We start from the raw sequence: 17,305 nt of genomic DNA, 5'->3' as shown, positions 1-17,305 counted from the left end.
AGCCTGGTAGGCTACAGTCCGTGGGGTTGCAAAGAGTCAGACACATGTTTTACTGAGATAATCTTTGTTGGGTCTAAGTACTATTTTTTTTTGAAAGTCACCCAGTCGTTTCTGACTCTTAGCGATCCCATGAACTATACACTCCGTGGAATTCTCCAGGCCAGAATACTGGAGTGGGTAGCCTTTGCCTTCTGCAGGGGCTCTTCCCAACCCAGGGATCAAACTCAGGTCTCCCACATTGCCGGCAGATTCTTTACCAGCTGAGCCAGAAGGGAAGCCCTTTATTGTTAAGTTGCTCAGTCATGTCCAACTCTCTGTGACCCCATGGACTGCAGCATGCCAGGCTTCCCTGACTTTCACCATCTCTGGGAGTTTGCTCAAACTCAGATCCACTGAGTGGATGATACCATCCATCTGACTCATCCCCTGTCGCCCCCTTTTCCTGCTCTCAGTCTTTCCCAGCATCTGAGTCTTTTCCAATGAGTTGGCTCTTTGCATCAGGTGGCCAAAGTATTGGAGCTTCAGCATCAGTCTCCAGTGAATATTCAAGGTTGATTTCCTTTAAGATTGACTTGTTTGATCTTCTTGCTGTCTTAGGAACTTTCAAAAGTCTTCTCCAGCGCCACAGTTCGAAAGCATCAGTTAGTTATAACTATTTCTAGGCTAATAATTGAGAAAAGCCCCCTGATTAAAACAGAGAAAGACCTCAGTGAGCCTTGCTGAACTGTCAGTGGGCCTCTGGAACTTTGGTGGCCTCAGGCCAGCCCTTTGCTTCTGAGGGACCTCCCAGATGCCTTAACTCCCACAGTGCATTGTTTGGCTAATTGCAGGTTAGAAGTTCGTGGTAGGGGGATGATAGGTGTTTACCCGAAGGCGAGATTTCTCTGCTCTCTCACCTTTATTACTTGTACTGTATTCTTATTAGTAAAAATCACAGGGAGCTGTCTGAAATGCCTCTCTCCTCAGCCTCCTCTTGCACAACTTGTATTTTCATCTTTGCAGGCTCAAATCAGACACCTCTCCGTGAATACTTTGCTGATTTCTTCAGCCGGATGTAATCTGATCTTCTTTAGTTTTGGTTTTAGTGGTGCATATTTATTTTTTATTTTTATTTTTTTTTATAGCCGGTTATCTTAAGCCTCTCAACCCTACTCCCCCCATCACAGCACTTGATTTTAAGTTCCTCTGGGCAGGAAATCTTTTAGTATATGTAAATCCCTTTGGCTCCCTTTCACCACAATGTTTTACATACAGGAAATACTCAATAAAATGTTGAATAGCTTTACTATTTAATGTAAGTGTAAAATGCAGTTCTCACTGAATTTGTATAGTTTATCATTTCTCCCTTAAAGGTAACATGTACTCATTACTGAAAAAATGAAAAAGTATGGAAAATAAAAAGAAGAAAAAAATTACTTGTTTTGCCACCTGAAGGTCATTACTTAATTGAACAATATATTGTTTTCAACAATATATTGAAAACATAATTAGCATTCAGAAATTAAGGGTCAGTTCCTCATTTGGCAGCCTTAATCAAAAGAATTGTTTTCACTTGTTAATTAAAAAAAAAAAAGGCATTTATTGCCAGGGTTGCATGTGACTTGACCTCTCCCAGAGGGTGGTATTTTAGTAAAAAACAGCTGTTATTTTTATAGAGGGGTGAAGAAAGTAGGGGGTAAAATAGTATCCTCTTTGGGTGTCGTTTAGTTCCTAAGTCATGTCTGAATCTTTGCAACCCCTTGGACTGTAGCCCGCAGGCTTCTCTGTCCGTGGGATTTCCCAGGCAAAAACAGTGGAGTGGGTTGCCACTTCTTTCTCCAGGGAATCTTCCTAACCCAGGGATTGAACACTCCCCTCCCTGCTCCCTGCCCGTCTCCTGCATTGGCAGACACATTCTTTATCACTGAGCCACCAGAGAAGTCTATGGCTTAATTGTTATGAATATTAGGTTAACCTTTAAGACCAAAATTCTAGATCTAATCTTATAAATAGAAGGAAAATTTTTCTGTTAACTTAAAGGGCCAGTACAAGGCACACATCAGATGGCTGGACTTTCATTGCTGTTATTTTTTTACTTAAACGTTAATTTATTAGGCAGTGTGTAACATTTCCTAATATCTAGAAATGGAAAATCCTCAGCTTTAATCAGATCAGATCAGTCGCTCAGTCATGTCCGACTCTTTGCGACCCCATGAATCGCAGCACGCCAGGCCTCCCTGTCCATCACCGACTCCCGGAGTTCACTGAGACTCACGTACATTGAGTCAGTGATGCCATCCAGCCATCTCATCCTCTGTCGTCCCCTTCTCCTCCTGCCCCCAATCCCTCCCAGCATCAGAGTCTTTTCCAATGAGTCAACTCTTCGCATGAGGTGGCCGAAGTACTGGAGTTTCAGCTTCAGCATCATTCCTTCCAAAGAAATCCCAGGGCTGATCTCCTTCAGAATGGACTGGTTGGATCTCCTTGCAGTCCAAGGGACTCTCAAGAGTCTTTTCCAACACCACAGTTCAAAAGCATCAATTCTTTGGCGCTCAGCCTTCTTCACAGTCCAACTCTTACATCCATACATGACCACAGGAAAAACCATAGCCTTGAGTAGACGAACCTTTGTTGGCAAAGTAATGTCTCTGCTTTTGAATATGCTATCTAGGTTGGTCATAACTTTCCTTCCAAGGAATAAGCGTCTTTTAATTTCATGGCTGCAGTCACCATCTCTAGTGATTTTGGAGCCCAGAAAAATAAAGTCAGCCACTGTTTCCCCATCTATTTCCCATGAAGTGATGGGACCGGATGCCATGATCTTCGTTTTCTGAATGTTGAGCTTTAAGCCAACTTTTTCACTCTCCACTTTCACTTTCATCAAGAGGCTTTTGAGTTCCTCTTCACTTTCTGCCATAAGGGTGGTGTCATCTGCATATCTGAGGTTATTGATATTTCTCCCGGCAATCTTGATTCCAGCTTGTGTTTCTTCCAGTCCAGCGTTTCTCAGGATGTACTCTGCGTATAAGTTAAATAAACAGGGTGACAATATACAGCCTTGACGAACTCCTTTTCCTATTTGGAACCAGTCTGTTCCATGTCCAGTTCTAACTGTTGCTTCCTGACCTGCATACAGATTTCTCAAGAGGCAGATCAGGTGGTCTGGTATTCCCATCTCTTGAAGAGTTTTCCACAGTTTATTGTGACCCACACAGTCAAAGGCTTTGGCATAGTCAATAAAGCAGAAATAGATGTTTTTCTGGAACTCTCTTGCTTTTTCTATGATCCAGCGGATGTTGGCAATTTGATCTCTGGTTCCTCTGCCTTTTCTAAAACTAGCTTGAACATCAGGAAGTTCGCGGTTCACATATTGCTGAAGCCTGGCTTGGAGAATTTTGAGCATTACTTTACTAGCGTGTGAGATGAGTGCAATTGTGCGGTAGTTTGAGCATTCTTTGGCATTGCCTTTCTTTGGGATTGGAATGAAAACTGACCTTTTCCAGTCCTATGGCCACTGCTGAGTTTTCCAAATTTGCTGGCATATTGAGTGCAGCACTTTCACAGCATCATCTTTCAGGATTTGGAATAGCTCAACTGGAATTCCATCACCTCCACTAGCTTTGTTTGTAGTGCTGCTTTCTAAGGCCCACTTGACTTCACATTCCAGGATGTCTGGCTCCAGGTCAGTGATCACACTATCGTGATTATCTGTGTCGTGAAGATCTTTTTTGTACAGTTCTTCTGTGTATTCTTGCCATCTCTTCTTAATATCTTCTGCTTCTGTTAGGTCCATACCATTTCTGTCCTTTATTGAGCTCATCTTTGCATGAAATGTTCCTTTGGTATCTCTGATTTTCTTGAAGAGATCCCTAGTCTTTCCCATTCTGTTGTTTTCCTCTATTTCTTTGCATTGATTGCTGAGGAAGGCTTTCTTATCTCTTCTTGCTATTCTTTGGAACTCTGCATTCAGATGTTTATATCTTTCCTTTTCTCCTTTGCTTTTCGCTTCTCTTCGTTTCACAGCTATTTGTAAGGCCTCCCCAGACAGCCATTTTGCCTTTTTGCTTTAATAGAAGCCATTAATTCTGTAACACACTAAGGGCCCTGTGTCTACTGTTCATAACTTAAAATCAGTGTGACCCCCCACACCCAGATGATTTGTCTGTTGCTTCTTCCTGTCCAAAAAGCATTGCCAACAGCATTTAGCATTTGATTAAGATACTATTGCAGCTCAGAAAAGAGTGAAGTGACCTTTATCTGTGACTTCACCCTCAACTTTTAAGATACCCAAGATCCTCAGCCACAGTTAAGTCCAAACACATGATTCCACATTAAATATTTGGTATTTAAACAGAAGAGGTAAAGGAAGTTAGAGAAAAGAACATTTTTTCTTTTAAAAAAGTTGACTTTGAGTTTCTTTGCCTTCATGCTGTCATTTCCTAATCATCTGGAGATTACAATCTCTAACTAATGAATTATTCTGGACAGCAGGTGTAAATGTATATATGTATGTGTGTGCATTTTAATTTGATTAATTATTGAGTAATTTCATGTTTGCTGAGCTAGAAAGGAATAGCTATTTTCTTTAGAATTCTAAAACATAAAATAGATCATTTATTCCTCCTTTGAGTCCATTTTTGAGCTTTGTTAACTGTTCTAGACAGTACTATTTCTTTGGCAAAATTTGAGTTTTGCTGACAGGTTCCCTTTTCACACATTTTATCATAGGGTTTGAACCATTCTTCCATCCTTTCAGCTTTATTACCTCAGCTTTGAGTTAGCTGTTTTACTTAGAGATCTTGAGTTCTTGACGTAGACTTGGTATCTGGAGAATTCAAAGATGCACGTTTCATCGTGACTGATGCATAGTGGTTACTTTGGAGAAACCTTGCAAAGGGAATATATCACTTGCTTGTTAAAGCAGGAAGGACGTCATAATCTATGTAATTTCACCTCTAGAGAACTGAAAGGAGTTTTAGTCAAAGCAAATTGTACTTCTTTGAATAAATCAACTCTTAAATACATTTTTCCAGTAATTCTTCTTTTTGTTCCCTTTGGGATAATTATTTGCAGATACATTTCACAGTCCTGAATCACAGGGGAGTGTTCTTAATGCCCAAATAGTTGAGGCTTCAGGATTGTTGATACAAGTGTGATCTGTTACATTTGCTAGAAAGTGAGTTTGTACTCTGTTCTCATTTTTCTCTAGTTATAATGCTTCAGGTTGTGATGTCTCTCCACAAATAGTGTTGGCTCTGAGAGCACTAGATCTCATATTTGAAGAAGACCCTCAACATCTGAAAAGAAGCCAGCTGTAGCACTGCAATAGATACTGCCTAACCAGTTCCTCATTAAATGAGCACTCACTGCAGAAAGGGTAAAACCAGATATCCTTATCTGTTGGGTACAGAGGGTCTCCTGCTGCTTTTATTATTCAACTCTTGTGATCCAGCCAGATACTTAGTTTCTCCTCTAGAGTTTCAGTTCACTATCAAGTACCCATTCTAGTAGATAGGAGGTGTGTTTCACTGGTGGAGAAACAATCCCTGTAGAAGGAAACAATCCCTGTAGAACCGTCTTGCTTCATTAGAGAGTATGAGGTTCAATGTAAAAGGCCTTGAGATCATCAAAGATGCAAGGAATAAAACTCTTATTACCTTTGGGTACTACTTAGTATTTGAAATTCTGTCAGAGCTATTGTTGGATAAAAACAAATGACCATTTTTTCTTCACTGATTTTTATATTAAAATTGAAACTTAGTATTTATTTTGGGGGCATCACTTTGTTCTAGAAAATGTCTTATAACTGATCGCATGTCGATCTGAAGATGAGTATAGTAGGAAGAGTTTAAGAAGAATGGCAGCCTCGTGCTGCTTGCTGATAATGGAGAATGGTGGAGAAACTCAGGCTGGTGGTGGTCACTTAGTTCAAAATCTTGTTCAAGGTGAGCCTTTTACAACTACACAGTTAGGTGGCCATATGCAGTTGGAAAGAGGATTTTTAAGCTTCCACAGTTTTAGCTTACTTACCAGATCTTTTCTTCCCTTGTACTTTTGGCTTAGAATAAAGGTAAAATTTTGAGTTAATAAAAAGCTAAGTGATTTATTTTTCAAGTACAGCAAAGTTTTGTTTTTATGTGGTTATAACCATAGGCAAAGACAAAAATGTGTTCAGTTAAAAAAGTGAAAATTGTGTTACTTTAAGAATTTTTTCCTGTAAAAAGATACATTTAAATAATGGGAGGTATATCTCCTTTCTTTTAAGCCTACTGTAGAAAAGCAGTCTATGGAAAACTTAGCAAAATATTTTATAAAAATCATAAATATAAATATTCTCTAGTTGCCTATTTCCCACTTCATAAAACTTGACATTTCCCATTGTAACTGGTACAACTAAAGGAATGTTCTGTGTCCTGTAGCTGTTTGCTCTCAGCCTTTTGCTCAGCTCTTTCAGATATGGAACCATTATCTTAATCTAATAATGGTTTTAATTGGATCCTAGGTTAAAGCAAACACTTCAACTAGACATGGGCTGACAGAATGTTATTAATGGAGACATAAGATGATTACAGTGAGTTAAAGGAAATAGCTTCTGTATTCAGTGCACATTCTTTATCTTGGCATTCAAAGCCCTTCTGTCCACCTTTTCAGCTTGACTTCTCTTCATCTCTAAAGAAATTATTGGTATATCATTCTGACAAATTGGGTTTCTTAGCTGTTCCTTAAACTTAATCAGTTGTATCTGATTTTGTAATTTGATGCCTAGAATAAGAATGCAATTCACAAATGAACTATTTGGCCAAGAATTCTTATTCCTAGGGCTTCCCTGGCGGCTCAGATGGTAAAAAAAAAAAAAATTGCTTGCAATGCAGGAGACCTGGATTCGATCCCTGGAGAAGGGAATGGCTACCCACTCCAGTATTCTTGCCTGGAGAATTCCATGACAGTGGGCAAAGAATCTGACATGACTGAGTGACTAACATTTCATTTCATTTCTTATTCCTAAGATAAAATTCCCCTTAACTCCTTAACCTTTTTGCTCTCTTCTCCCTGAGCATCCATGGGGTCAGTACTAGACCTTTGTCAAAGATCTGGCCCTGATTGCCTTTCTAGCTGCAGAATCTAAGGTCCCAACTTCATATAGAGCATGTCCACAAAAATACCCCACTGGTGCCTGAGAATCAGCATTCTTGAGACAGAAGTCAGTATCTTCTAAAGGCATTTTTACCCCCTCCTAATTGGGGTATCATCTAATCAATACTCATTCCTGAAATCCAGAAATCAACACTCATACTAATTGATACAAAACGTATTGCTGTAGAGCCCTGTTGTCTTTGTGTTCTTTGTATTTCCAGTGATTGTGTATTCTACTTTTCCCATTACCTTTAACCTAAAATCTCACAGCTGATGCCTGACTTCTTACCTCTCTTAATCTGTTCTGTCCACTGCTCTCAAGATTCATTTTCTAAAATATAGATTGGATTTTACACTTCTACCCAAAAACTTTAGATATTTTCTATTGTCAAGAGCAGTCTTCTTCAGTAGAAATACACTGTAAACTATATATGTAATCTTAAATTTTCTAGTAGCCACATTAAAAAAAAATGAAATGGATGATGTTAATTTCAATTACTATGTTTTATTTAACCCAATATATCTGAAATATATGTTCAGCATGAAATTAAGACATTTTACAGTTTGAGGGGTACTAGGTTTTTGGACTCCAGAGTGTATTTTATGTTTAACAGCTCATCTCAAACCAAACTAGCTACATTTCAAACTAAATGACCACATATGGATGGTGGCGCCCATATTGGACAGCACAGGTCTATACCATAAAGCTTAAAGTTCTTGGACTGCAGTTTTGGGCCCACCACAACTTTAGTTCCTGCACTGCATACTTCAACTTCTCTGCCACTCACCCAGGCCCCAGCAGCACCTAATTTGCTGTTCTTTTCCTTTAATTACCCTTCCCTGCCTGTGGGAATCTGACTTACCTTCCAGGGCCAGATCTGAATGCCACTTCCTAGTAAAAGCTTGCTCCACTCTCACAGTGCTCCGTGAGCATTAACCACTTGCTTTTGACTCTTCAGTAGCAGCGTTTGTAGGAGCCGTTTGTCTAGTTCTGTGAGTGAGTGGTCTAGCTACCCACTAGAAGGTGAGCTTCCCAGAGGCAGGGTGCACCTGCCTCAACCTCTGTTTCCTACCGTTCATTGTAGCGTTTGCTCCTAGGGATATTCTTATCCTTTGTTGCTTGATGTCTTCGAGATCTAATGCTATTTCTCTTTTAACAGTTGTTTACTGCAATGAAATTTCCTTTTATATATGGATCAGTTCCACTATTTAATTGGAAGTGTTCTCTCATTGTGGATTGAAGCTTTTGCTTATGCAAGAGAGGAAATACTCGTTTTCTTGTAGAAATAACTGCCTAATATGAATAAACTAGGTTTCAAATGTAGGTTACTCTGGTTTTAGCCTGGTTCTAATCCCAAATGCAACTCTTTCTGTTACATAACTTGTTCTGTGTAAGTAAACTTTGTATGTGTACTAAGACTTTTCCCCCCAAAGATTTATTGAAAAGTTTACATGCTTCTTGAATCCCCTTTTCCCCTAACAAGATTTGCAAATGGAGTTTTGCCTGGGTTCTTTTTCCCATATAAAAGCAAACAGGTGCCTGAAAGGTTATGCTCTATTCTGGGAGATATCTGATTAATGTTGAGGGGCTATGCCAGGTCAGACTCTGTAACCCGTTGACAGATTGTTTAGTGAGTGCCAGGATCAACTCTCAACATTATCTCAGGTTTTAATGGTTTTCTTCTGAAGGACATTTGTAGATGAAACCAGTTTGTATTTAAAGTTAATTGTGGCTCTCAGATCAGAGACTGGTTAAAAAGAAATTCTTTCCTTGAGCAAACAGTAGTTTGAAAAGAACGAATGATTCATCAGATGCAGTTGTAAGGACTATAATTGCATTCTGTGTTTTAACACAAATTATTGCATTTAAATCGTGGTGAAAATCTTACCGCTGGTGAAGTAAAAATTCCTCAAAAGAAGCTCCCACTAAACTTTCGTAAGAATTTCTAGATAGCCTTCCAACTGCCTGAAAAACAGCGATACTTCTCACTGGGAGGGTAGACTTCAGCCATCCCTGAAGCTTCTCTTTCTGCCTGCCTCTCTGCACCCCATCAGTCTACCTGTGAGTCCTTTTGTTGCACTGGATCCCAAATCCTGCACTCTTACTGCACTGCCACTGTTTCCTAACGGAACCACTGAGACTGTCTCCAGACTCACGCCTTCACTGCTTTTGCTCTCCACGTGGCAGGCAGAAGGATCTTTTTTCTTATCGTTATTACTGTTTAAATTTTATATAATGGAAAATTTCAAGTATATATCAAAATAGAAGGATGAATGTATCTCTCATTCAACTTCAGTTATCCATTCATGGCCAGCCTTATTTCATCTACTCTTCTGTCACACACACACACACACCCCACTAATAATTTGAAACAAATCACAGATATATCTAATCAACTAATTTGTATTTTGCCCTAAAGTGAAATTTTGCCTTGTGACTTCCCTGTCAGCTAGTGGTTAAGGCTTCATGCTTCCACTGCAGGGGGCATGAGTTCAATCCCTGGTTGGGAAGCTTACCACAAAGCATGGCCAAAGCGGGAGGGAAAAAACATGAAATTTGCCTGTTGGTTGGTCATAAGAGATGGGAAGGTTTCTGCCACAAAGTGATACGTTATTTGTCAACCTCTTTACTGTCTTCCAGCTCTGTTTCCTCTTATTTTTTCAAGATGTGTTCCACTTCTGTTTATTAAGTGCCATTACCAGAGAAACCTGTAATGTGTTCATTTTATGTTGTCAGGTTTTCAGAGATGCATGTATAAGCACCTTGCTACTTTTGTACCAGATCTATTCTTTGAAGTGTGTAAGTTGAATGTACAAAAAATATACATATAGCCCATTTACACTTCAGAAACAAGCTCATAGAAAAAGAAATCAGGTTTGTGGATACCAGAGGCAGGAATGGGTGAGGGGTAATTGAATGAAGGCAATCAGAAGGTACAAACTTCCAGTTATATTAAATAGGAGGAGCCTCGTAGGCTGCAGTCCATGGGGTCGCTAAGAGTCGGACACGACTGAGTGACTTCACTTTCACTTTTCACTTTCATGCATTGGAGAAGGAAATGACAAGCCACTCCAGTGTTCTTGCCTAGAGAATCCCAGGGACAGGGAAGCCTGGTGGGCTGCCGTCTATGGAGTTGCACAGAGTCGGACATGACTGAAATGACTTAGCAGCAGCAGGAATGTAGTATACAATTTACACTTCAGAAACAAGCTCATAGAAAAAGAAATCAGGTTTGTGGATACCAGAGGCAGGAATGGGTGAGGGGTAATTGAATGAAGGCAATCAGAAGGTACAAACTTCCAGTTATATTAAATAGGAGGAGCCTCGTAGGCTGTAGTCCATGGGGTCGCTAAGAGTCGGACACGACTGAGTGACTTCACTTTCACTTTTCACTTTCATGCATTGGAGAAGGAAATGACAAGCCACTCCAGTGTTCTTGCCTAGAGAATCCCAGGGACAGGGAAGCCTGGTGGGCTGCCGTCTATGGAGTTGCACAGAGTCGGACATGACTGAAATGACTTAGCAGCAGCAGGAATGTAGTATACAATTTACACTTCAGAAACAAGCTCATAGAAAAAGAAATCAGGTTTGTGGATACCAGAGGCAGGAATGGGTGAGGGGTAATTGAATGAAGGCAATCAGAAGGTACAAACTTCCAGTTACATTAAATAGGAGGAGCCTGGTAGGCTGCAATCCATGGGGTCGCTAAGAGTCAGACACGACTGAGCAACTTCCCTTTCACTTTGCACTTTCATGCATTGGAGAAGGAAATAGCAACCCACTCCAATGTTCTTGCCTGGAGAATCCCAGGGATGGGGGAGCCTGGTGGGCTGTCATCTGTGGGGTCGCACAGGGTCAGACACAACAGAAGCGACTTAGCAGCAGCAGGAATGTAGTATACAATTTAAATTATATGATAAATATAATTAACACTTCTATATGTTATATATGAAAGGTGTTAAAAGATAAAAGAGCAAATCCTAAGAATTTTCATGCATTGGAGAAGGAAATGGCAACCCACTCCAGTGTTCTTGCCTAGAGAATGCCAGGGACAGAGGCTGCCGTCTATGGGGTCACACAGAGTCGGACACGACTGAAGTGACTTAGCAGCAGCAGCAGCAGCAGCAGGAGAGAAATCATTCATGGGTCCTTGCTGGTGTCAATTAATGAGATATTTTACCCCTTTTTTCTTACTAATAAGTTTTCAAAAAGTCCAGTGTGTGTTTTATACTTAGAGCATTTCTCAGTTTGCATCAGTCAGGCCCATATCTAGTGCTTCCTAGCCACACACGGTGGTGGCACTTATTGCTGGGCAGTGTGGCCGTGTACAGGATGGTGGTTGTCTCTGAGGGAGGAGCAAAGAGGGTAAGATATATTCTTAATTTTGTTTTCTCTTTCACAATTATTGACCAATATTTGAAGTTAAAAGTTTGCTGCCTTTGGTATTCTTCATGATGGCCAACTGGCTCAGTTGTATTCTCACTAGCATCAGCACTTTTTATTTATTTATTTATTTATATATAAATGTCTATTTAGTTCTTTGGCCCATTTTTTGATTGGGTCATTTATTTTTCTGGAATTGAGCTGTAGGAGTTGCTTGTATATTTTTGAGATTAGTAGTTTGTCAGTTGCTTCATTTGCTATTATTTTCTCCCATTCTGAAGGCTGTCTTTTCACCTTGCTTATAGTTTCCTTTGTTGTGCAGAACTTTTAAGTTTAATTAGGTCCCATTTGTTTATTTTTGCTTTTATTTCCAGTATTCTGGGAGGTGGGTCATATAGGATCCTGCTGTGATGTATGTCGGAGAGTGTTTTGCCTATGTTCTCCTCTAGGAGTTTTATAGTTTCTGGTCTTACGTTTAGATCTTTAATCCATTTTGAATTTATTTTTGTGTATGGTGTTAGAAAGTGCTCTAGTTTTATTCATTTACAAATGGTTGACCAGTTTTCCCAGCACCACTTGTTAAAGAGATTGTCTTTAATCCATTGTATATTCTTGCCTCCTTTGTCAAAGATAAGGTGTCCATATGTGCGTGGATTTATCTCTGGGCTTTCTATTTTGTTCTCTTGATCTATATTTCTGTCTTTGTGCCAGTACCATACTGTCTTGATGACTGTGGCTTTGTAGTAGAGCCTGAAGTCAGGCAGGTTGATTTCCTCCAGTTCCATTCTTCTTTCTCAAGATAGCTTTGGCTGTTCGAGGTTTTTTGTATTTCCGTACAAATTGTGAAATTATTTATTCTGCTCTGTGAAGAATACCGTTGGTAGCTTGATAGGGATCGCATTGAATCTATAAATTGCTTTGGGTAGTATACTCATTTTCACTATATTGATTCTTCCAATCCATGAACATGGTATATTTCTCCATCTATTATTGTCCTCTCTGATTTCTTTCACCAGTGTTTTATAGTTTTCTATATATAGGTCTTTAGTTTCTTTAGGTAGATATATTCCTAAGTATTTTATTCTTTTCATTGCAATGGTAAATGGAGCATCAGCACTTTTTAAGAAAATCAGTTTTCATTCTTATAAAATACAACAAAGATTAATAACACAAATAGTTATGTGCAAAGATGAAAATCCTGCTGAAAACAACCTTTTGGTTGGGAGGCAATGCCACCCTGTGGTAGCTCACGTGTTTATTCATCAATATATGACAGATCAGATTCTAAGTAGAGAATGTGGCTTAGTAGTATTAGTGTATAATACATTAAACCTGACTGCTTTTTATTCTGAATTTCACAGTAAATTTATGTACTAGTGTGTAGTAAAATTAGTAATAGGAAGACGGGGTAAGAATTCCTAAGACACTGATTAGGACTATCTTTTGAATGTAAAATTTTTATTTTTATTTTTTAGGAGTTGCAGATGGTGTAGGAGGATGGAGAGACTATGGTGTTGATCCTTCTCAGTTCTCAGGGACTTTAATGCGAACATGTGAACGGTTAGTAAAAGAAGGACGGTTTGTCCCGAGTAATCCTATTGGTATCCTCACCACAAGCTACTGTGAGTTGCTGCAAAATAAAGTACCTTTGCTTGGTAAGTACATATCCCATGTGTTTTCCTCTCTAAACACCCCCCCACCCACCCCCGACTCTCCCCACCCTCCGGTGGTTCAGACAGTAAAGAATCTGCCTGCAATGCTGGAGACCCAGATTTGATCCCTGGGTTTGGAAGATCCCCTGGAGAAGGCAATGGCTGTCCACTCCAGTATTCTTGCCGGAGAATCCCATGGACACAGAAGCTTGGTGGGCTTGCAAAGAGTCAGACACAACCAAGCGACTAACATTTAAAGAAGCCCAGGAGGTGGTTAACAACAAAACCAAGAAAATCACCGGCCCAGCTGTTTATCCGAGGCTCTTCCTGTTAAACAGTTTGATGGAGAAGCCATAGGCTACACCAGAATACTTAATACTGCGTGAGATAAATACAGCCACTTTGGAAAACAGTTTAGAATTAAAGAATAAAGTTAAACATGAATAGATAATATGCCCCAAAAGTTCAGCTTCTGGGTCCTTTACCTTGAACTAGAGAAGCTCTTGCACATCAAGAGATGGTACAAGAATGTTCATAGTAACCTCATTTATAATAGCAGAAAACTGGGAACAACCTTAAAGTCATTTATAGGAGGAAAATGCATTTTTAAATAGAATGCGTTAAGGTTGCATGCAGTACTCAGGAGCATGTTGTTGAGGAGAAAGATGACTTTGCAGAATACCACCCACCAGTCTGAGTCCATAAATTTCCGTTTCAGAAACATAAAGCTGTATCATTTAGGGGTCCTAAAATATAAAAGAAGAAAAGCAAGTGGTTGTATAATTGGGTTAGTGATTCTCTCCCAGGGAGGAAGAAAGGGGATTGAGGTCCCACGTGTAATGCTCAGTTGATTACTTGCGGGGAGTTCAGGTTGCAGATAGACTGCCCAGTTGCTTGCAGTTAGCAGTTACATTAGTCTGTATAGATCCCTGTTAATCTTGTATTAGAAAACACACAAATATGTAGTGTTTGTTTATATGGCATGCCAGTGAAGCGTTCTTTGGCCAAGCTGCTCCATTTGTTAAATGGTTTCTTGGGCACTTACCCAGCCTTCTAAGCAGGCTCTCAGAAAGGGTGTTATTAAGTTTCTGCTAATTGCTAGCATCTTTCTGGTTACTAGAAGGCCCCCTCCCAGTCAGCAGGCACATTTAAAATCAGCCTTCTCTTTTCAGTGTAAATGGAGATTTCCATTTTTGTAGAATTTTACCTTCAATTTGAAACCTTTGTGAGAAGGGGTTGTTTCCATCATGCTTCTGTCTTCTCTGTGCTGTGATTAACCTGCTTGTTCTCCTTCTAACTGAAGAGAAATCTTGTCTTGAGGTTTCAATATACTACTTTGTCTTAATCTGCTATTTTAGGCTTGCAATCTTGAACTTCCCTGGTATCTTGAAATATCCTAGACTCTATTTCTAGCACCTCTCTGTCAACTTGCCATATGACTTTAGGCAAACCACCTAACCTCTGACCCCCTTATTTCATGTTAACTAGATAAATCCATTTTTGTGAAAAGCAGTGACTTAAAGCTTCTTATAGTACTCAGAAACATCTTAAGGGAAAAGAAGACACATTGCAGGGTACCATCTGACAGAGAGTCTGTAGACACAATACAAGGGGCCTGACTCCTATGCATTCCTGTTAGTCTTCTGCCAATACCACTCCAACCCCAACCCTGTTACTAAATTATGTGACTAAATTATTATGACTTGGAATAAACCATTACAGCCTATAACAACTATCCTCATTTTGTGCTTTGAAAGCTTTGTTTTTTTGCTGAGTTTCTTCCTTATAACTGCTTTTTCCCCTATTCACCTTCATGTAACTGGAGACTTAGTAGAATAAGTTTAAGGACATAAAAGAGGTTCTTTTACATTGAATGTTATAACTAACCGCTTTCTCCTAAAAGACACTTGGAAATATGTTTGACAACATACATACTTCTCTCTTACCTTATCTACATATCTCTAAGCTGTTTGTAACAAAAACCCAAGTATATTTTGGCAAAGGCAGGCTGCTAAGTTTTATTGAACCTCAGCTGTAATTATAAATAATAACTTTATAAGATTAGGTAATCTTTTTTTAAAAAATCTTACAACTTTGAAAAAGCATAATTCAAGTATAAAGGGTGAGCTGATAGCTGTAACCACTTATTTCTTGAGAATTTCTAGCTGCTTTTAGATCTGAATTGGCATCACAGGCTAATTGTTTACATATATTATTTCTTCAGAAACCCTTAAATGGATTTAGGTCTTATGAAACCAACATATCTTAAGAATTTGAGGAATTAATCCTTGTAAGGTTATCCCTTTCTTCCTTTGCTGCTGAAAATGCTTAACTGTAGTTTACAGAGTAAGGGCCATTTTATCATGAGGGATATGCTTGGGGACCTGTCTGGATTGCTCATCTGAGTATTCAACATGGTTCTTAGCACTCTTTTCTTTCTTCTTTGCTTGTTTGTTCTTCATCAAACATTTAAGGGTGAACTCTTCTCCCCATGTTAGACTGTCAGGGCCTGAGCCGCTGTACTCATCAGTAATTTGAAGAGGCCCAGATGATTGTGTAAGGGTGAGCTTCCCCTGTTTGGCACTGCTTTGCATGTTAAAGCTCTGTCTATCACTCAGGAGGACCATTTTGATTCTAACACAGCGGGTGACTGCCACAGGGGTAGCAAAATGATAGCCTAGGTTTGTCAGTGAGTAATAATGAGTCAACATGAGTCCTTCCTGCAGCAGCATCTTCAGGACTGTGCTTCTCATCTGTCATTTTTTTGTTCTCAGTTGAATTAATCCCATCAGCTTTCAAAAGATCTTTTGTGTGGTGGTTCTGTTAATGATGTAAATGATTAGATTTTTTGTGCATTGGGTTAGGAAGGAAGGGTAATTGGTGACTTTAGCTCTAATGTAAGCTATAGAATAGGTTCTCAGACAGCATGACCAGTTAGTTACAATACAAAATACAATACAATACAAAAAATACTGTTTTTCTTTTCTTTGACATTTAATGGGTAGGGACTAGATAATTTAGTATTAACCTGTCAGATTTGTACCCGTGCATATACTGTAGATAACAAGGAAACAATTTCTGAACATTACAGTGACACAAATGCTTATATTTAAGTGTTTTTTAATTAAGTTACACATTTTCATTAAGGAAACAGTAACAAAAATTTAAATTACTTATAATCTATTAAGAAAACTATTAATTTTTTAGTGATTATGCCTCCTGACCTTTTTTCTTTGGGCATAGCATAATAGTAACAGGAATTGAATTTACTGTGTGCTCACAGTAACCCCAATGACGTAGATTTGTAGGTGCTTTTATTCCCTATTTTGTTAGGAAGAAACTGAGGCCTAGAGAGAATAAGTGGTTTGCCCACGGCCATATCACATGGCTAGAAGGTGATAGAGCACTGGGATTTAACACAGCTGGTTCCACAGCCTGTTTATTTTCTTCTTTTTGCCCTTTAACTGTCATTTTAGCAGGTTAGCTTTTGCCTACATATTGTGCTTTTTAAAAAAAGATTACAATATCGATGTTTCTGATGTACAGTTCGTTATATTTGGTATCACTTTTTTTTTTTTTTTTGGTATCACTTTTTAAAGGTAACTTTAATACGAGCTTATAATCTACTTGTTTCACTTATCTTTTGTTTTCAAATATATTTCTCTCACACAGTTTTAGTTGCTGTCAAATAGCCAGCGAACACATTATTTATTGTAAGTCTTTGACATGATTTAACTAATTTTATCTTACAAACAGCTCTCTGAGGTAGTTACTGTTATCCCTGTTTTTATAGATGGGGAAACTAAGGCACAGACAGGTTACATAATTTGTCCCAGGTCGCACAGCTAGTAAGTGGCAGAGCTAGTGTTAAGATGCAGGCAGGCTGTCTCTAGAGTCTGTATTCCTAAGTATTATGTGATAGTGCATAGCCTTCCATTGTATGGATGAGCTGTAATTTATATAACCAACCCCTTAATTTTAGATGTTGAGGTTGTTTCCAGTTCTTTGTGATCTTATACAGTGTTTTGTACTTAAGTCTTGTTTGCATTTCTATTTTCTTATAATAAATCCTCACAAATGGAATTGCTAGGTCAAAGGATATGTACTTTTTTCAGGGCAATATTGTCCTTTAGAAAGATTTATTTAAGTTTTACTC

At 39.0% G+C, this 17,305-nt stretch overlaps 1 protein-coding gene across 1 annotated transcript in view; it reads left to right on the top strand.

Annotated features, from left to right (window-relative positions):
• The window catches only part of PPTC7 (protein phosphatase targeting COQ7), a 41,516-nt gene that overhangs the window by 16,949 nt on the left and 7,262 nt on the right, over positions 1-17,305 (top strand). Inside the window, exon 2 of the mRNA NM_001192610.1 lies at positions 12,973-13,152. Within this exon, the coding sequence (NP_001179539.1) occupies positions 12,973-13,152 (180 nt within the window). The remainder of the gene's footprint in view (positions 1-12,972; positions 13,153-17,305) is intronic.

This window comes from Bos taurus, chromosome 17 (assembly GCF_002263795.3).
Source record: "Bos taurus isolate L1 Dominette 01449 registration number 42190680 breed Hereford chromosome 17, ARS-UCD2.0, whole genome shotgun sequence".
NCBI classification, from domain to species: domain Eukaryota; kingdom Metazoa; phylum Chordata; class Mammalia; order Artiodactyla; family Bovidae; genus Bos; species Bos taurus.
Note: the sequence above shows the minus strand (reverse complement) of the source record. Positions and strands in the feature narration are given on the sequence as shown.